A 22,136-nucleotide genomic window follows, 5' to 3' on the forward strand; every position below is an offset into this window, starting at 1 on the left:
ACCCAAGTAGGTTCACATAGATTATAGAATCTCCTAAAAATTAAGATTAAATGTTTCCTTAAAATAAGCTTAGAATATTTAGGTATTTGTTTCTTCATCCCTTCCATCCTCCCCCAGTTTTACTTTTCTCCCTACCTCTGTCTCTTCTGTGTGAGAAAGAACTTTTTTAGATTTTTTGAAATGATTTTAAATTTACAGAAAAGTTTTAAGACCTTTGAGAGAATTTCTCTATACTTTCCCACTATGTTAATATCTTTTCTTTTTAAGAATTTTTATTTATTTGAGAGAGATAATAATTTTATTTATTTATTTGGGAGGGAGAGGGAGAAACAGGCCCTCTATTGAGCAGGGAGCCTGATGCGGGGCTCGATCCCAGCACCCAGAGATCATAACCTGAGCTAAAGGCAGATACTTAACCAACTGATCCACCCAGGTGCCCCATCCACTATGTTAATGTCTTATATAGTCTTAATTTATTTGTCAGAACTATTAAATTAACATCGGTACTTATATTAACTAAATTCAGACTATTTGGACATCAGCAGGTTTTCCATTAACAGCCTTTTAATGATACAGAACCCACCTCAGGATCCTACACTGATTGTGTTTCGTCATCATCTTTCCCTTCTTCAATCTCTGGCGGTTTATCACATGTTCCCTGTTTTTTACATTCCTGGCAATTTTAAAGAGTACTGATCAGTTCTCTGGAATGACCCTCAACAAGGGTTTGCGTGATGTTTTTTCATGATTAGACTGGACTTACGGATTTTTAGAAAGAAAACCGGAGAGGTGAGGCCTCTTCTCATTACTTCACTTCAGGGGCACGTGATAGCAACAAGACTTATCAGGTGGCCTTAACCTTGATCACTTGGTTAAGACCTTGTCTGTCAGGCTTCTCTCCTGGAAAGTTGTTATTTTTCCCTTTCTCTGTTCGATTTTTGGAAGCAAGTCACTAAATCCAGCCCAGTCTCAGGGGGGAAGAGAATTAAGTTCCACCTCTTAGAGAGGGGGTACCTACGTATATTATTTGTAACATATTCAAATCTCCTTTCTCTTTCCAATTACAAAATGACCCATCAGTTAAAAAGAATAGCTCAAAGATTGCCCGAATATATGTGGCCATATCGTTTTATTTGTGGATGTAAAACTATTAAATACTTACTAAATAGTATATATATTTTAAATTACCATTGTGGAAATTGCTTGTCCATATTAAACACTGCAGATTTCCTCTCTTGCCTTCATGAATAAGACAAGTTATTTTCTCCCTTCAAGGCCAAGGTTGGCCAGGGGAAAGAGGCAGAGTCATTTGTGAGGGCTCTTTTGTTCCTGGATTCTCTGGGAATTCTCTGACTGGATTTGAGGGACCCTTGTTTGTCCACACTCTTACCCAGGAATCACAAGAAAGTGACAGTGTTCTCAGACAAGATTAGCTTTGCTTCACCCTTGTTTTCAGCGAACATTCATGCTAGCAGCACTCTTATTAGAAAGGGGGGCAGAGGAAATCCTATTGTCCAGTGAGTAATGCTACACAGCGATCCTAACAAAATGTTAGAAGTCACTGAGAAATCAGAATTGGTGAAAACCACTTTAAAAACCTTAATGTTCTTAAAGGTATCCTTAGGAGTTTCTTTAATCCTGTGATGATTACTGATTCCTTATTGTTAGTTCAGGTTGACACTTCCTGTCCTTTTTTCTCTCTGCCCCACTCTTCTTCCTTCCCCTGATTCTTACCTGATGCTGAATTATTAGCGCATGTTCCAGAAAGACTAAGCGGAAGCTCTGGTTTATGACTCGGACCAATAGTACATGTCTTGTCTAATTATCTAAGTATGTGTTAGTGACCTTAACCTGACATTAAGAAAACGAAATGAAGACGCATCCACAGTGTACCACGGGGGCTTCGGCAGTAAACGCCGTGATGATGCTCATTTACTTCAGGGCGGGTGCAGATTGATGAGCGTGTGGTCCCCATGCATGAGCCACCCTTGCTCGTTCTGCAGGAGCAGAATCCTCCTGGCATCTGCAGCCGCTCTTCACTAGGTCTTGGCCACAGCACATTCATTTCTCTCACTTTATTACCATCACATCTGATTCCAATTTGCTACCAAATTGAGTTTCCAGTCCCGAGTCTGACATTCAGACCGTCGGGTGGATTAGCTCCTTCAGCTGGGTTAGCGTGGAAGCTTCAGGTCAGTTGACAGTGGCCGATTAAATGTCCCCTGCCCCTCATCCTGGCGCCTCAGCTGCCGTCCCGGGGAGCGGCAGGGCCGGGTTACCCGGCGTAACCTTTCTTCTTGTTTGGAACTCATCACGCTAGACCTATTGGAAGGACCTCTGATTAAAAACAGAGTTACAGAGTTGGTTTTTATCCGTTATCTTGCTGTTTCAGCAGGTTTGGGTTCCCCCCCCCCCCCTCGGAGCAGAGCAGTAGCTTATAGTTGGGTCATTTGGTGGAATGTGATTGATTGGACTATTTGGGGATCATTCATTTGGGCCCTTGCCTCTTGCATCCTCTGAGTGATCTATTTGCATATGAAGTTGAAATAATACCTGACTTACTCTGTTATTGATGATAACCCATCAGCCCAGCCTCCTTTTCTTTCTGTGCTGCTATCAGATCAACTTCCAGGACCTCAGTGTTTTCCTGCGCTCTAGGCCTCTGCGGTGCAGCGGGTCTTCCGTGATTCCTTTCTGATAGACATAGTCTGGTGAACGATTACTTCTAGGGAGTTCTTCTATTCCTTTTCTTTTTTCTTTTTTTAAAGATTTTAAATATTTATTAGAGCGCACGCATGAGTGGGAGGGGCAGAGGGAGAGGGAGAAGCAGGCTCCCCCCTGAGCAGGGAGCCTGAAATAGAGTGGGGTCCCTTGATCCCAGGACCCCTGGATCAGGACCTGAGCCGAAGGCAGACGCTTAACTGACCAAGCCCCCCAGGCCTCCAATCATCTTCTTTTTTTCTTTTTTTCTTTTTTACCTAAATCCAAAACAGATTTCTCCAATTCTTGTCATAACCCAAGATACACATACAGAGAATTACTCGCTGGTTTTCTATTTACATTTCAGTTCCCAAGGCAAACAGTCTTGGTCAGCAGCTTTTCTCTTGTCCTTAGGGGTTTTAGTAAATGAAGGTATATTTATGTTTCACAATCAGGCATCCAAGTTGATTAAACACTGTAATTTCTTGGAGATAATCAAGGATTAGAGGGAAGAAAACGAAACAAAACAAAAATACAGCATTTCACCACTGAATCCTGCAGCCCTTGAGAGGAGGAAGATCTCCTGCTTCTAGGATGGTTCATTGTTTCTTCCTGTAATTAGGCAATGATATGATTATTAGAGCTGCAACAGAATATATTTGCCGGTGAATAAGGTATGTTCTTAGAGTTAAAGCAGCATCCTCCCCTTGGTCTGCTACTTTGAAGGCCCTGTTCTGTAAGCTCTGCTGGAATAAACTGTACTGTTTAGAAGATCTGCGGCCACTGTCTGTGACACACATTTAAGGATCCAGTAAAAATACAGGACAGGAAAGGTGAATGTGGAGCTGAGGGGGAAGTACCTTTCAAAAGATAATGCTCAAGCTCCTGGAAGGCAAAAAAAAAAAAAAAAGTAATTATGGGAATGAAAAACTAAATTTAGTCAAGTCTTTCAAATTTATACTGTGTTCTTTGGAGTTTAAATAGCCTGATGACTCATGGCTTCCTATTCTTTAATTATTGTTATCAAGTAAGCATCCCTGGGTACCCAGGCTTCTGAAATCTTCAGTCTTGAGCGGAGCTATTTCTGTATCCCTTTTTGTCTGGTTGGTTGGTTGGCTTTTTTGTTTGTTTGTTTTCACAGCCTCCCCTATAGTTAGGTGGATAGTGATCTTAATTTGCGATAAGTGTGAGAGTACCCCCTTTTAAGACTTTAAAGCGCTCTATTAATTGTTGCTGTCTAGTTACCTTTTGAGAGATTCATTAACCTACTTTTGAATATCCAAAGTCATAAATCACATTTACGTTAAACAAAACCAGAAGGAGACTTTTGGCTTTTTTTTTTTTTTTTAAGAAAATCATAATAAAGTATATCTTTGATATGCACAGGGTTTTGTGTGATTTTATTGCTCTTGGGGTAAGTAGTCTGATTCAACTGCCTTTTTTTCATTTCACCTTTCGTTTAATTATAATCCTGTAAAATCTCCACTCCTCCTTCTATCTCTTTCCTCTTTAAGTAAGTCCCTTGGTTCCTCTGATCTTCCTTATGCTCAATTTTAAAGCCATGTGGCTCAACTTAGTATTTTGCTGTTGTTGCTTTGAGAGGATTAGTGTCTTTTCCTTTTGGGAGTTGAGATGAACTGTGTTTATACTCAGCACAGCATATAAAGAGAACAATGTAAGAAGGGACACAGCATAAAATCATGACATCAAGATCTTTTCATTGTGGAAAACGCTAAATCAAGCATAATGAAGGATGGTACATTTTATGCTGTCTGTTCGGTGCCTTACCAGGCCAAGGTTAATGTGGTGTCTCATATATATGTTTTGTTTTGTTTTTCTTTCACAGAAGGAGCTGAGTCTCCCCAGAAGAGGAAGTCTGTAAGTAGCCTGATTTTGTTTCCTTATTATATTTCGTACAGTTTGTAATGTGATTATTCCCTGACTTGTTAGGTTTTCAGTGGCAAGTGGAGAATTAATGATAATGAACTGAATTCAGAAAACAGACACTTTGCATTGATTTATAAATGCCACATATCAATGATTTCAGGATAACTTGAAGAAACGTTTCAGATTTTGTCCTTAGGGACATGGTCAGCAAAATGCTTACTTATTCCTGGGAAAATCTTAATTTAAAAAAAAGTCTCTTATGTAGTCAAGCAAAAACATTATTTGGTCTGTGAGTAGTATAAATTGATCTGAGTCAGGAACCAGTGTTCTTCTATCTGTTCTGGAATTCTGTGATTGTTTTTTATGGTATGGATTTTATGCAAAGTAAATTATAAACTTTTACCGTGTTGATGAAGACTATAAGCCAACTTATCTTTCTGTTAGATCTAGATCTTACTGAATTGACTCATGCCATGATCTTATTTTAAAATAGCAGATGTATGAAACTTGATTTCCTTATACTTTGTTTCAACCTTTTGTTTTGAGGACTAACAACATATTTACACAAGTCATAGTTTTTTACCATTAAGAAGTTGCAGAATGAAATGAATTGCCTTTAATGTTCCACTAAATTTAGGGTAGATTTGTTACCACTAGCGCTGTGTAAGGGCTGGTCTAGAAATACTGGGATTTGGTATGTACGTTGAAGAATTGAGTGGATGGGGCAATGTCCTTTTAAAGAATAAGTATAATATTTAAGGGAGGTTGATGCAGATCTCAACGTGTGGAGTATTAGAAACGTAAATGATAACTGTTTGAGAATGGCATTCATTTTGTTGACCAAATTTTGAAGGTCAGCCTTTGCATCTGAGAACCAAACTTCATCTCCTATACTCAATACATCTCAATGCTATCCATTTTGGTTCTTACTGTTTTACAGCTTTAGGCTGTCTGGGGGATAAAGAATCATTGTTCTTGAAGAACGTGTCTAGATTGTCACTAGTTTCCAGCTTATATCTCTGTGTGATAGAGGTTAATGGCCTAAAAGTTGGCCATAGAATCAAAACTTTGCCTTCTTCCAAATGATTGGAATTCTCACCTAGACTCAGAAAAGCCCAAACATTTTTGATATTTTTTTATTTTGATATTTCTAATTCATTTCAATAAACAAGAAAAACTGAAGTAAAACTACGTGAAATATCTTAATAGAAAAAATTATCTTACCTTGTACCTTTATTTGATGCTTAAGGTAACTTACATTTGTCTTTTAATACTTGATTTGAAAACTTCAGAATTTCAGTCAGATCTTCCTTTGAGCCTTTTATAATAGACTGCATTTTTTTTTTTTTTTGGCAGTTTCTGAGTTAGGTTTCCTGTAAATTTTTATTAAGATAATGTTAATTACAAATTAGATTTCCCATGTCTATTTAAGGGCCATATCTTCTTTTCTAGTTTCTCCTTATCTCATATCTCCTTGTATAAGCCTGTTAATATTAGCTGATAGCTGTAAGTTAGTGGGGGAAATAGAAGATAATATTTAAATTTCTTGACTTGGGAGCATGGCATCTTTCATGAATAAAAAGGATGATGGATGCTATGAATGAATAAAGGATGTATTCCTCATTGTGTGTATTTATAAAAGGATGATGACATAAGTTTCTTTGGCATCCATGCTTTGAAAACTTACTAAGAGAAACATAGAATTACATTTAAGCCATTTTAAAATCTCTTCTGTAATAAAAATTAGTTATCTATCAATCAGATGATAGGAGTAAAACAGAATGTATGTCAACATAAATCTGCCTTTTCCTTTTTCAGTGAATTCTTGGTTAATTAATACTTTCGAGTAAAAGAAAAAAAAATCAAGATTCTCCTTTGTATTTTTTATTAAACACAAATATTCCCAAAAGAATTAATGGTGTATAATAGACATGTCCTGAGACTTAACACCACTCAGCATTTTCAGTGACTACCCCCCCCCCCCCACCATACAGAATTACTTTCCTCTTGCAGGGTTGTTTTATGACTTGGAGAAAAAGAAAATACTTTTAAAAATAACTGCAAGAGTGATTTTAACAGATCACATGAGGAAAGGCATGAGTGGTGCTAGCCAACATAACCGGACCTGATTATTAAGCCTATTAACACTTCGCCTGTGTATTTACTGGTTAAATGCCTCCGGCATAAGTGTTTTCCAATCTTTTAGTATCTTCTCCCAGAAAGATTGCAGATTTAATCCCACTGTTTTTGTTGAATCTTTTTTTCCATGTTAACAGCAGAATCTACACAGGGTGATGTATTCCTCATTGTGTGTAGTTACAAAGTGATGTGATTGAATGTATCAGGGGGTGTAGGCCTTCAGAAAGGCTGAGCTCCTGGAAGGCAGTGCCTGATTTTGTTACATCTGCTGCTTCTACTTCGTATGTCTTGACGGTGGATATTTTTAAGATGCATTGTCCTCATTCCAGCGCATAGGGATTTATCAGATTTTCTTTAAAAATTTAGTATTGTCTTACTGATAATTTTTATGCCTGGAATCATGATAGCATAGGTTTCATATCTGTAAAAGTTAAAGCTTTCACCAAAAAACACAGAGAATAGATTTTTCTTTTTATTACTAACTTAAAGTGTAAAAAAGCAAACTATCTTCTGTCCAGAAAATCATTCAATTCCCCAATAGTTTGTCATTTATGATCATTTTCTCAAGAAATCACTTGAAATCTGTGTTGTTTCGTGAATGTTCTACAAGGTTGCAAAGGCAGTGACTATGACCTTAGGGCAACAGTGGAGAAGGCCAAGGGACTGCTTTCCAGGCAAGATGTTACTAAATAACCAAGTGACTACGTTCGGATCAGTTTTCCAGAGGCTTTTCTAGCCCTTTATCAGCTGAAGAGTCCCAGATGTCATCTCCACTCTGACTCATTGAATAGCTGGCCTTCAGCTAGTCGTCTTCTTTCAAGAGTAGCCGCATGCCAAGGCTTGTTCCTAGATTCCTCCAGTACTTTCCATCTCCTTTCTTCTTGGAACTAAAGTTGTGGTATTCTCTGTTCTTTCTCCTCGCAGCTACCTGTCAAAAACTACATATCTTTCGAATAAATCGTGATATAATCATACAACGAAATACTATACAGCAGATAGAATGAATGCATCGCAGCATATGTATCAACACATATAATTCTCGAAAAAATAATGGAGAACAAAAGCTAAAAGCCAATTGCGTATAGAAGAAAGCGTTTACATGATAAAATTTTAAAATATACAAAACAAGACATTTTGTTGGTGGTGAATACAAACACATGTAGGAAAAATATAAAAACATGCATAGGCAACAAATTTACAGTAAAGCTTATCAGTGGAGGGGATGAAAGAAATGGGATTTGAGAGGACTGTACAAAGAGGGGTTTCATGTATATGATTAATGTGGTGGGTACATGGATGTATACCCTCTACATTTTGATAATCTCAAACTTTTATTTAAAATACTCAGTAAGGGATCCCTGGGTGGTGCAGCGGTTTGGCACCTGCCTTTGGCCCAGGGCGCGATCCTGGAGACCCGGGATTGAATCCCATGTCGGGCTCCCGGTGCATGGAGCCTGCTTCTCCCTCTGCCTATGTCTCTGCCTCTCTCTCTCTCTTTCTCTCTCTCTCTCTGACTATCATAAATAAATAAAAAATTAAAAAAATATTAAAACACTCAGTAATTATATGAAGGTGAGATTCTGAACTGTTTTATCCAGATATGGAGATTTAAAAATAATTTGAAGAAAAAATTCTAATATAAATTTTATCTGTTTTGAATGAAAGGATATAACCAAGCCTGTATTGATTTCTGTTTTACTCGTTTGTTTCAGTTTTTTGGTGACTTGATGCCGATTGGCTCAAATGAGTACGGTTTTACAGCAGTTGGAGTATCTCCTGCGGCGGGGACCTGCTAGTTGATGCTGGAGCATCATAATAAATTTTGATACTCGTGGAGGCAAGGGGGCACATGAGATGATATCTATAATGGGACATTATGACGTTTAGCTGCAGAACTAGATTTGTTGTCTTGAATTGTCAGCCTTTTAAGAGAAGTGACTGACTAGTCTTTGTCTACCCCACAGGGTACAGTACAGTAACACGCAGAGTGTGGGTGTTGGTAGATGATCCACACGTCTGTCTCCCCCAGCCAGCCTGTGAGCCGCACAGCAGGGTGAGCTGTCTTGCTTTTGCTCTGCGTTCCCATCACCGTGTGTTGAGGACTAACAGTGATTCTGGGGCTGGCTGACTCATGCCAGGTCGTTCTTGGTTTAAATTCAGGGTGGATAAAAAAAAAAAAAAAAAAAAATCAGGGTGGAATACATAGGCTCTCCTGATGTTACTGTTATTTTCCTAATAGCAGTGAGTCTAAAGTGTCCATACTTATGTAAGTGTTAATAGTGCTGAGTGAGGGACCCGTATCTAGTCTTTACCCAGAGTTAGATCTTGGGTCCTGAAATGCCATTTCCCCAAGTGGAAAAACTCTCTGGGAGGTGTTTGTTTTCAGACGGGGAAAGTGGTAAAAGGGTAAAAACGCAAGATGTGAGCTAATATATGGTTGGAAGCAAAACCAAGGTGTCCCTGGCAGCTATGCTTTATTCTTAAAAAGACCCCCTTGTGTTTTGTTAATTGTCCAAATAAACATTTCTCTGGGACAGAGAGGGTGTCTTTTTTTTTCATAGAATTCCCTGGGGAGAGGTGCTGGAAATTGGCTGGGGCCAGTTCCCTCTTCTCCTCCAGTATTTTTTAGTTGTCTTTCAGATTTCTTTATGCAGAGGAGGAAACTGCACTATCTATTCTTAGCAAGGAAATTCTCCTTGCTACTCAAATAGCACTTTTTTTCCCTGTGTCTTTTTTTTTTAATATATTTTTTTAGATTTTATTTATTTATTCATGAGAGACAGAGAGAGAGAGAGGGAATGAGAGAGAGAGGCAGAGACACAGGCAGAGGGAGAAGCAGGCTCCATGCAAGGAGCCCGACATAGAACTCGATCCCAGGACCCCAGGATCAGGCCCTGGGCTGAAGGTGGCGCTAAACCGCTGAGCCACCCAGGCTGCCCTGTGTCTTTTAATCCTGAGCCTAGAGTGTGCTGTTTCATGGAGCCCTGTTGGCGTAGGATTCCTAAAACCCTATGCTGCAGTTACCACTTTATTATGGCAGAAACAGTGACTTGACACTTAGCCACTCCTTTGGCCATCCACGTTTTAAAGGCACATCCGGCAGCTGAACCCCAAGCAGCAGCAGCAGCTCCTGGTGTGCACACAGGTCCTGCAAAAGTGTGCTCCTGTGTGCCCAGCCATTGGTGGGAGTACTGAAATCCCTAAAAGACACCCAGGAGTCTCGGCTTATTTTAACTTCCTGATGTAGCAGCGGTTCTAGTTTCCAGTTTTGTTCCCTTCCCAGTCACACTTCCCGTTCATCATCTCTGGGTTCCAGAGGTGGCTGGGGGCTGGCAGGGTGGGCATGGCCCACGTAGATAGGTGTCTGTTGGTGGACAGCCGCTCCCGGTTGGCCAGGAGGCCCACCTCCCTGTCCACAAAGAAGACGGGCCTCTTACGTATATGTGCCACCGTGCCAGGCTTCAAATGCATTCAGCTGGACCTCAGAGCTGTTTTCTCTCCAGCCTCCCACTGACCTGCGTGTGCACAGCTTTGGGCAGCGTGTCACCGCGCTGCGTTTAGCACAGCCGCCGACGGCTCATCCCTGGAATGCGTCTGCTGGACTCCTGGGACGTGGGGCTCCCAGAGAGGGCGGCAGCTGTCAAGAGCTCTCTCGCCCCACGTGTAAGTGAATAAATTATGAATGGGAGGCAGACTGACTTTGCTTCTTTCTAATTTTGTCTCCGTTGGGCGGGGGCAGGAAAGGGATGCGTGATGAGCAAGCAGCAGGAGGGAGGGCCCTGTTGTCAGGGGATGGTCAGGGCTGCAGAAACAGAGGACCCTGATGGTTGTTGGAAACTTCTGGAGGGAGCTGGGCCTCCTGGCTGTGGATGATGGCTTGTCTCACTGTAGCTATATTGAACTGGAGGTACTGACTTAGGTTGGAATTTCTCAAGTGGCCTTCTGTGGGATTGACTAGGCTTAGGTTGATGTAATCGGCATATATATAGAAATGTCTGTTTTTTTTTTTTTTTTTTTTTTTTTTTTTTAAAGGAAGACTTCTATTCCCACTGGATGTATTGCAGCCAGCACATACAGCCTCGATGAACTGTTGAGAGAAGTAGTTTGAGTAAAATGAGCAGTTTCAGTCTAGCCTGCAAGGAGAGGGACTCACCTTCATTTTACAACCAAGTTGAATTTGATTTGTGAGTTTTTCAGCAAGGTGAAGGCAGCAGTTCCTGAAACAGAGGGAAGGGCTTAATTCAAGCAAAACAAAGGCCATGTAAACCACGCATGTATTTGGATGAGTTTTAAAATAAATTTAGTTGCCTTTTTAGTACTTTCTCCCCTCCCACACCCAGAGAGTGATGGAAGCCGGAATTCAAAATATCTCTTGTCAAAGCCAAATGGAAGTCCGGTGTCATTTTGAATGTTAGAAACCCAGAAACAAAACGAACTAAAAATTGAGTGTTGCATCTGAATTAGCATTTAAAGTGGCATGTTTATATCAAAAGAGAATGGTGTAATGCATCCTGAGAGTAAAGAGAGGATTTCAGCCCGTGAAAGAATGTCAATCGCATTTATATATTCATTGACGAGCCAGTTTGGTATTTGGCATGTATTTGCAGCGCCCCTTATCACGCCTGCCCTCAGCTCCTGTGAACTGGGTAGGGAGGACACCTGCCAGATAGAAGCAGTGTAGGACTGATCTTCTTACCTTTGAAAATTGTAGGAAGACCTTAATTTTGCTCCAAAGCAAGGAGAGTCAGGTCCCCTCGGGAAGTTTATCAAAATGCATCCACATTTCCAAACATACTTGGGAGCGCAGATTAGAATCTGTGTGGGTAGGGGCGGGGGTGTTGGCGTGGAGGCTGGTGGACCTTCAGTCAGATCTCAAGGTGAACCTGCAATGGCACCCTAAGTTTGAGAAGTGTTGTTAGAGCTTCAGGGTGTGTATGGTGGCAGAGTGGGTTTCTGGATGCCCCTAAAGCCCGAGGGGGCAGTTCTCCACTTCAGATTTACTAGGATGACTTATCAAAACCAAATCTAACAGGAATTTGGGGAGTTTTTCAGGGAGGCTTCTATAGGGTGACACCCCCACCCCCACCCCCGCCGAGGCTGCTTGACGGTTGCCTGTGCTTTCTCACTAAAAGCCACCTTTTCGGGTCTGTTAGTCAATAGACCTTTCAGAGTGTGGACTGAGGAGCCCCGCTGCTGGGGTTTCAATCCTGTCTTTGCCATTTAACCAGAGCTGCCACCTTCACAAAGTTAGTGGGCCTCTGCTCGTCTTTGTTTCCTTGTTTGTAAAATGGGGAGTGTCTTGAGAATGAAGTCAGGTCATATTTGTGAAGCGTTTATTACATACCTGGCCTACTCTAAGTACTGCGTAAGCGTCAGGAGTTAAGCCCTCTCTCTACCACCCCCTCTCCCATCTCTTAGTTTTTGTTCAATAAAATTGGACCAAATACTTGCAAAGTAGGCTGAGAAAATTTCTTTAAAGCCAGATGTGTTGAAGAGCGTTTTCTGAAGAGCTGGGTTCACCCCACCCCCCTGCTTTTGTCAATGGTGAGGTTTTAAAGAGGGCATGTGTCCCCACGTCCTTGGAAGATCTTTTCCCTTGTATCCTATGATGGCCAAGCCTGGTAATGGGGTTTCTAGGCATGCTGTAGGGACAGCCCCCACATGTGTTCTGGCTACGTGTCATTAGACTGTGAGGGAATGTTGGGGGCTCAGCGGCCCCTCTTCTAGAATTATCTATCACTTTGGACCTGCCCATCCACTTTCTCAGCAGAGTGTACAGGTCACTTCTTGAAATTGTGTTTTGGGATAGACAGGTGTTGGGGGAAATGAAGTGGGATAGTACTTATGTCCGTAAGTAAAATTTTAGTTAGAATTTCATACCTGGGAGAAACCGGGAGAGAAATGTGTTGGAACATACCTCTATTTGAGAAGTGTAGCACTAACAACACAAAGGATTTGAGATTTGCTTGTGTTCAGGATAGTTCTGAGTCACTGTGAACTGTGCCCAGCTTTTAGGGCTCCTGCCCACCAGGGGTTGGAAAGCAACCTTTCCTTTTTAAGAGTGTACTCGAGTTGGAAAGACGTAATCAGCAAGGATGTGGCTGTGATTGGTTCTGAAAGGCATGAATTTTAGCATCGACGGCCACAGTGTGGATCAAATAAACGGTAGACGCCAGCGTGCTTGACTTCACTGTGCTTATCCTGGCCTCTTTGAACATTTTAGAAAGCTTAGCCCCACTCTTCTTGGGTATTGACACTTAAAACTGCAACCAAAGGGAAGACCTTGGAGTACACTCCAGAACTGCCATGAGGTACCTGCCATGAGGTACCCCAAATTTGGTCTGAATTTACTCAGACTGATAAAGAGCCTACGGATGGCCACACTGGTGTGGTGGGGGGACTCCCCACTACAGTAACTGGTATGTCCATTATCCAGTGAGACGGGAGCAAAGTGGCCGAGTTCTGTGTTGTCCTCTGTACCCTGTGGTGTGGTAGTGAGTCAGGCCCTCTGAAGGGAACCTTGGAGGGTGGGTGGTAGCTGGAAGATTGCACATGTGTCTTGGTGTTTCTCCCTAGAATCTTTGCTATTGCCTCAGCTGTTCTGACTCCTGAGAATTCACCTCCCTGCCCTTTTACTCTTTGTGGCAGCTGACTGCCCAACCTAAACAGCTGGGGATAAAATATTTGTTTTGCTGCACTAGGGGTCTCACCCTCTGAGAATCCTGGTGGGTGGTTTCTTTCATCTGAATACACATGCATTGACTCCTAACGTGTTGTATATAAGGTCGTCCCCCCTTTCCTTGGGTGAGTTTGAGGGCTTCTCCATACCCAGGTTTTGGAACATAAGATATGACCATAGAACATGCCAGCAACTGTACACATTTCTTCCCATGATCTCCTGAGGTCTGCTTCACCTCGTCCGCCACCCAGGTAATTTTTGCGTGGCACCATAAGGAAATCCTGTGCATATAGTTCTGTAATGAGGGGGCAGAGTTTCACTAAGTATGTTCTATTAATTTTATTTTCATATATGAATAGGTGATGTCAATTAGACCTAGCAAAAAAGGATGAATTTTTATTTTTAAAGAAATGAATATTGTAATCCTAATAAAGTCAAATATGCATATGATGTTGAGGGAAAGATTTTCAAGTGCCTTTATTCTAGAACTATAAAAATCCTTCAAGAATTATTTGCAGACTGTGTAAATGTTTATGTGAAAGTGTTCTTCTTCTTTTAGAAAGGATTAGTTTGGCATATGTTTTGTGCATAGAAAAAGTGATTTCTAACTTTTATTGTGTCGTCCAGATCAATGGGATTAACATCAGAAGGACCTTAGCACTCGGTGCCCAACTTTTATGAAAACCCTGATTTTTCCAGGACCATCTTTTAATGCTATTGTTGGTGGTCATCTTTGCTTTTCCTTAGATCAACTTTGAGGCAGAGCTTATCTCTCGGGTTTATTTATATTTTCCAAAAATCGAAGAGGGTGTTTGCTTTGAGACGTTGGCGCCATATGACATCCCCCTGTAGCTGCTGTGTAACAAATGATAATGTTTAATGCTGGGACAGTGGGGACCGTCCCTCTGTGCTGGCAGCAGGACAAAGCAAGAGGGTGTTCCCCTTGGCCTCTCTGCTGAAGCACTAAATGGTATTTGCTCTGCATGGGGCACATGAGTGAGTTCACCAGGGGTTTTGCATTTCAGGGTATAAAGCGTAGTGTTTAGTATCTTAACAAATCAAGAATCAATTATCTGGGAGAATAAGCAGAAGGTTTTTTATGTCTAGGATAAATTAGTTGAAATGCTAAGCCCAGTCCTTGTGGATTAAAGAAGCACTTGGAAGCAATGAAGTATATTTTAAAAATGCACCTGACATCATATGCTGAAAAGAAATTAATAGATCAGTGCATGGGCTTCACATGTTTTAGGGGAACAATGGTGGCTTTTTTTTTTAAGGTGGGATTCCAAGGTATTATCAATTTGTATGTAAATGCAGTTGATTCTGATAGGATTACAGGGGAAAACGCTGTCATCAAACATCTGGTTAAAGCTTGTTACTTAATTATCATCTTTGAGAATTCAGGCCACTTAGCTTTATTCTCCTTTTTTTGCTTTTTCTTTTTTTTCTGAAAGATGTTGGTCAGACTTATCTTTGAAACCACAGGTGGAACACTCACGGGGGTGGTTGTCTGGGGGAGATAGTTAAGGGGAATTACAGTAAAGGTAGTAACAATTACTACTTCCTGAGGCTCTATCAAATCTCTCTCTGTCCAGCACACACCTTTATGTAGTCCTCTATTTAACATCACTTAGGCTGAATTATGTTAAGTACCCAGGAATTGTGATTTTTATTTGTATTACTCCACCGCAGAATTTAAAACAGTATGAAACAAGTGCATAAAACAGTCCAAAAAAAGCTGCTTCTCATGAAATTCTGTGTAGCATGAACCAGTTTCAGCTGTGCCAAGAGCAGTATAACCCTACATGGTCTAGCTTTTAATGTTTTCCCCAACAGCTAACAGTGCCCCCACGACCATCACGTTAAAAGGGGAGAAAAAAAAAAACCCAGCTTTATGGAAGAACAATTGGCATAGGATAAACTACACTTAAAGTACACAGTTTTAGAAGCTTTGTCATATGTATGTGTACCACCCACATCAAGGGAATGAGACAGCGATCTCGCCCAGAAGTTTCCTCTGACTGACCTGTTGTTACTCCTTTCACGGCCACATGTTGAATCAGGCAATTACTAATATTTTCCATCCCTAAAGATTAGTTTGCATTCTCTAAAATTTTAAATAAGTGGTTTGTACTTTATTTTTTGGCCTGGTTTCTTTCACTCGGCTTAATTATTGTGGGATTCAGCTATGTTGTATCATATGTCAGTAGTTCATTACTTTTTATTGCTAAGCGGCACCCTGTTGAATGGGTACAGTTGGATGAGCCATAGTTTGACTATCCATCCATTTGTTGATGGGTGTTTGGGTTGCTTATAGTTTTTGGCTGTTATAGATAACACTGCTATATATGATTGACCAATTTCCTCCCAACTTATGGCTTGTGTGTTCAGTCTGTTTTACAGCATTAATAGCAGAGCAAATTGTTTTTAATTTTGATGAAGTCTGTGTTATCAGTTTGTCCTTCAAAGAACATGCTTAGCCATCTTTGCCTGATGCAGATCACAAGGCTTTTCTCCTGTTGTTTTTCCAGAATGTTTACAGTTTTGGATTTTACATTAAGTTTATGATCCATTTTGAGTTCATTTTGTATATGGGTGAAGTGTGGATTGAAGTTCATGTTCTTGCATGTAGGTATCTAATTGTTCTGGTACCATTTATTGAACAAATATCCTTTCTCTGCTTAATTGCTTTTTTTTTTTATATACCTTTGTTGAAAATCATTTGTCTTTATTTGTGTGTGTCTGTTTATGGGCTGTGTTCTGTCTCATTGGCCTATTTGACTTTATATAAATACCATACTATTTTGATTATTGTGGCTTTATAATAAATTTAGATATTAGGTAGTGTTTCTTCTCCATCTTGACTTTTTTTTCCAAAATTGTCTTGGCTATTCTAGGTTCTTTAATTTTGGAATCAGTTTGTTAGTTTCTAGAAAAATAAAAACCTGTTGAAATTTTTACTGGAATCGAATTAACTTCATAGATCAGTTTGAGAAGCTGTGAAGGGCTTTCCAGTGGTTGTTACAATGCAATCCTAGTCTTAGATACAGGTTAGGGAGGATGAAGCATGAGCTGTCATAGCATGGAGAGACAGGGATGAAGTTGCACCCCCCCCCACTCCAGATGGGCTGATGGAGGAGCTGGGTGCCCCATCTGGGGGAGCCTGAGTTGAGAAATGAATGACCATAAGTGGGCAGATACTTTGTCAGAAAAATCCCCTCAGAGAAGCCCAAGGGAAATGGTTGGGTGGTTTGTTCTGGAAGCAGCTGAGGTAATGATTTCAAGCTGAAGTGAGAGGGAAGTAGGCACATTTCTTCTGGAGAGAAGAGTGCAATGGAGAGCTCAGGGTAGTCGGGAGAGGAGAAGGAAGACATGTGAACAGATGAGATTCTAGAACCTCATGTGTTCATAGAAGGTTTGTTATGCAGGGAACAGAGGGCTAGCATCCTACTTTAATGTTTTCTGCAATGACTCAGTCTAACGGAACAGTGAAGGTTACTTGTGCATTTGAACTGGTGGTTGATCTAGAACAGTGGTTCTCAACCATGGGTGATTTTGTCCACCAAGAGGACATTTAACAATGTCTAGTGACATTTTTGATTGTCACACCTTCTGGGAGCATGTGATTTCTTTTGTCATCCAGTGGGATGGTGCTAAACATTTTACCATGTTCAGGAACACTGCCCACAACAAAGTCTTAGCTCCTCAAATGTCAATAGTGCTCAAATTGGGGAACCCCGGTCTAGAGAGGGAGCAGAGAGGGAGCACTAGAGAAGAGGGTAGAATGAGAAGTAGAACCAATAGGTTTCCCTGGCAGCTCATATCTGTATCATCTTGAGGAGAGCTACTCTCATGTAGTGACCATGGACAGTTACCCAGGATGATCAAGAATTAGTCTGTGGAAATCCAAGCATATTTCCAGAAGCTGTCTAAAAATGTCACCAAATAAAACTAGTCTAACAAAAGCATGGCTTCACTCTGAATAAATGGAAGAAATGTTGAGCATCTGATTTCATTTGTTTAAGAAGAATTTATTTGTTTAGACATGGCCTTGGCCATAAATGGGTATCAATTGGGATACTTTGATTACAAGTCATAGAAAACCTAACTCAAAGTGGCTGAAAAAATAGAGGAACTTTACCAGATCCCTAACTAAATAGTCCAGGCCTCTGGCAGGGGTTGATCCAAGGCTCAGTGTTGACAAAGGACCCAGTTCCTCCTTCATCCCACTTCAGCTCTCCTCCATAGCTCACACGTGGTTACCAGCAGTTTTCAGGGTTACTTTTTCCTTTTTTTATTTTTTTAAAGATTTATTTATTTATTTATTTATTTATTTATTTATTTATTCATGAGAGACATAGAGAGAGAGAGAGGCAGAGACACAGGAGGAGGGAGAAGCCGGCTCCATGCCGGGAGCCCAACGTGGGACTCCATCCCGGGACTCCAGGATTGCACCCTGCGCCAAAGGCAGGCGCTAAACCGCTGAGCCACCCAGGGATCCCAGGGTTACCTTTTTCTTACTCATTCTCATCATGAGAAGATTATTCTTCTTTTGCCGTTATGCGATTTTCTTTGAGTGGGCCATTTTTTATTATGTGTCCCCTTGAATATGGTAACAGTAAAACAGGCTTGGCCTGATGCTATCCAGAATGGTAGGTACTAGCCACATGTGGCTGTTGAGCTTTGGAAATACAGCTAGTCTACATTGAGATATAAAGAACAGAAGAATGTGGAATAGCTAATTAATAATTTGTATGTTAAGTGTATGTCAAAACAGTAGTATTTGGGGACATACTGAGTAGCATGGCAGATATGTGATGGAAAATACCTCCACGTGTTTCTTTAAAAAAAAAAAATTGTTTTTTTTTTGATGTGATGACTAGGAAATTGAAATTGTAGAAGTGGCTCCAAATTGTGTTTCTCGTCGACGGAAGCAGCTTAGCCCATGTTGGAGTCCCTGGGAGTCCAGCGCACCCAAACCACATGGCTAATAGGCACGTGGGAGAGAGTTGGAATGGTTACTGGGCAAGCAGATAAACATGAGTACTGTGGTGACTGGCATAAGCAGAGAAAGGAATATTTGTTTGTTTGCTACCGTTTCCCTGAGGACAAATGTCTGGAAAGACTGCCCTGCTCCCACTAATGAGAGCTAATAATTGTTTCTTGAATATATTTGTGAAAATTAAAAGATTAATGTGGTGCCCCCAGCAACTAGTGAAACAGCACAGAAATACAGGGAGAGAGAGTAGATAACCCTTACCCTTCTCATCCCTGTTCCCACTTAGAGCCGTGGGTAGGCGCTGGCAGTTTGGCCTGTATCCCACACCTGCCTCCACGTACGTACGCGTGCGCTCACACACCCCATTCTCTTGCTGCCCTGGCTGCCATTTTGAGGGTGGGATTATAGCGCTCGCTCTTCAATTTGCTTTTCTCACCTTACCCATTTGCTTTTGTGTCCTCCACATTAGCTCCTACAAACTTATCCTGTTCCTTGAGATAATTACATATTATAGATAAGATCACATTTCATTTAACTATGGCTCCCATTGTGGGGCATTCATGCTATTTCCAGGCACACCCCCCCCTCCTCTGCCACACAACATACAATGCTGCAGTAAACATCTTTGTACCTGTGTCCTTACGTACTGGTCCTTTTTTTTTTTTCTTCTATAGGATAGATTCCCAGAAGTGGAATTGCTTGGTCAAACGGTATGTGTATTTTTAATTTTAACAGATAAAGCTAAATTATTTTCCTCAAAGGAATAGCAAATGCTATTTGCACGTGAGAGTGCCCATTTCCTACATTCCCATCAGCATTAGATGTCATTGCTCCCTTTAATTCTTACCAATCTAATTACCACTGACCATTAATTTACATTTTTGTCACCACTGTTGATGTTGAGAATATTTTCATATGTTTATTATTCACATGAACTTCTCTCTTCTTCACTGCATATTCACGTCCACCCCCCATTTTCCTGCTTGGTAGTGTTTTCTTTTATATCGTCTTGGAGTTACTGTGTTTTAGAAATGTTAATTCTTGGTTATATGTATACAAATGTATCTTTACTGTTCTTTGCTCTGTTTGTGATGTCTTTTGCCGCATGAAAATTGTTAATTATTGTTTAATCAAATGTGTCTTTTTCTTTATTGCTTCTAAGATAATCTGTTTCGCTCAGGGTGGCGCATCCATCTCAAGGTCATATAAATATTCTCTTATATTTTCTCCCCAGTTTTTAAAACCTTCAAATCTTACTGCAATTTTAAGTTTTGTACATGATATGAGGTAGGATTCTGTCTTTATTAGTTTCTAGTTATTATAAGAAACTCTGTCATGGGATTGATATGTTACTCTTGTCACATTATAAAGATGCCATATATATTTGGATCTATTTCTGGACACTCTATTCTGATCCCTATCTATTTCTGTGCCAACACCATTCTCTTTTGAATGCAATGGCTAGTGAGTGATAATGTCTGGTAAGTTGTCCTTCACTGGTCTTTCTCATACTTTACATTGTTTTTAGCCATTTTTTTTTCATATTCTGGTTAAGATAAATTTAAACCTTAAAGTTGGGGAGTGTTATCTTAAATGTTTTGAATATAAAAGGTAATAGAACTATGTGATAAATAGAATTTAAAAATTAATAATTCTCAGGTTGGGGATCTCTTTATTTGATGTTACTAATTGGAAAATATTTATTGATAAACTGAGGCCTTATCTCTGTGACTTTTGATTCTTTATATATGATTTTACTTTATCTCTGTGATAATTGTACAGTTACCACAAAATGGAGAAATGGGGATTACGGGTGTGATATGTTGAAATCTATCCAAAAATTCGATTATTGCATTAAAGCTACAGTGATTAATGCTCTCAGTGACTATGACCTTATAATACTCTGTATTTCTGTTTATGTACTAAACTATAAAGTGCACTCATATTTGGATTGGTTGATGGGTATATAAATAATGTAAACAAAGAACTGTAGATGTGCAAAACCATGTTTTTTGTGATCTCTTATGATTCCATTCTTCTAAAACTTAATCTTGACAAAAGAAATTGTCATACCTAAAATTTTGGGTAAAATTTATCTAATATTTTACATGGTTTTCATGATTCTTAACTTTATGCTAATATGATAATAACTTAATTATGTTCACTGATATTCTCAGTTGCTTTTTGGAAACTTTGCTTATAATATTAAAACACGAATTTTGTGTTTTTTGAATGGGATTTGTAAGATTATAGCTAAACACTAAAACTGGATGTGATTAAGAATGATACTAATGTTGTCTTACAGATTAATACATATACAAATACACACAAGGTCTGTATTTTGCTTCTGAAAGCAAAAGGACATCCCCATGTAGGTTCCACCCATGTTTACTTGGTTAACTAGGAAAAAGCCTTTAGTTTTGTTAACCAAAAATGAAATGATAAAATAATTAATACATTATGATTATTATTGAATGAAATACTTGGAGAAAATACAATTAGGTTTTTTTAAAAATGAGATTCCTTGTACTTTTAATGGTGTTATTATTCAAATAAATGAATTGGTATGGCAAATTTCGGCATGTGTATGAATATTAAAGATGGTAATTTAGAAAAGAGAGAGGGAATTCATTTAAATTATTCACACCGAGACCAAAAAAAGGACTTAGTTTAGTTAGAGTTAAATTTAAACCGTCTGTGTGAACTTTGAATCTTCATTAAATCATAGCCAAGTAGAATTTTCTCTTCTGTTCTCAAGAAGGTAATGAGCAGTTAGCTCCCGGCTTCCATCCAGCCCATAGATCCAGTACCATCCTACAGAGACTCCATGTACCCCGATTCTGGCCTTTACTATTACTTTCTGTAAAGGTTAGTGAGACTCTTTCAGGAACATAACTAGATGCCATGATCAGGGTAGGGAAAATTTTGTTGGTTTCAGAATGGCTTTGTTGGTTTGTTTCTGTTTTGTGCTCAAGATCAAGGATGCTTTCAACAGTGTGCGGAGGTTGAGCTGTTAACGTCCGATGAATGAAAAGGAAGGAACGTTCTCTGCAGCCCCATAGTGGAAATTTAAATGACAGAGTACTTAGAAGCCATTGAACAAGTCGAGCCTCCCAAAAGCCAAGAGCATCAGATCATGTTCTGTCATAGGTAACACATGATATCAACTGTGCTGAATAAAAGGTGTATCGTGGTCCTGGTGTTCTCAAATAAGCTGTATTTCGATCAACTCAGATTCTGTTTCCTGTACTCAGGTTTTAATCAAGACCAGCATTGGCGGTTGATAAACACAAACTTTCAAATATACTCTAATGATATTTTAATGCAATCATGTATGTGAATTCTCCATTGTCAATTTTGAAATGAAATTGTTCTTCGACATTTGTAGGCTATTGCAGAAACGGAAAATAACAGTAAAAAAATAGTAAATAAGGGTATGATAAGGTTAATAATAAAAGAATCCTTAAAAAAAAAATAAGTCAAATATTTAAGACTTCAGTTTGCTCCAGGCCTGCCTAATCCTAGAGACGCTGGAAAATTTGTCTAAAATAGGATAGAGAACCTCTCCGTTCTTGTCAAATGAGCATCAACAGCCATCATAAGTGAACAACATAAACAACAAACATAAACAGCCATCTGTGGTCAGGGGTTGGAGTGACGATAGGTGATAAACAGTTTTTCTGTTCTTGAAGCCAGAAAAACTGCAGTTCCTACACTGTACCAACCACATGT

At 39.9% G+C, this 22,136-nt stretch overlaps 1 protein-coding gene across 1 annotated transcript in view; it reads left to right on the plus strand.

Annotated features, from left to right (window-relative positions):
• Nucleotides 1–22,136, plus strand: part of MAST4 (microtubule associated serine/threonine kinase family member 4) — a 537,692-nt gene that overhangs the window by 272,182 nt on the left and 243,374 nt on the right. The window contains exons 5-6 of the mRNA XM_077896497.1: nt 4,547–4,578; nt 19,079–19,114. Of these exons, the coding sequence (XP_077752623.1) occupies nt 4,547–4,578; nt 19,079–19,114 (68 nt within the window). The remainder of the gene's footprint in view (nt 1–4,546; nt 4,579–19,078; nt 19,115–22,136) is intronic.

Source organism: Canis aureus, chromosome 5, assembly GCF_053574225.1.
Source record: "Canis aureus isolate CA01 chromosome 5, VMU_Caureus_v.1.0, whole genome shotgun sequence".
In the NCBI taxonomy this organism is placed as follows: Eukaryota; Metazoa; Chordata; class Mammalia; order Carnivora; family Canidae; genus Canis; species Canis aureus.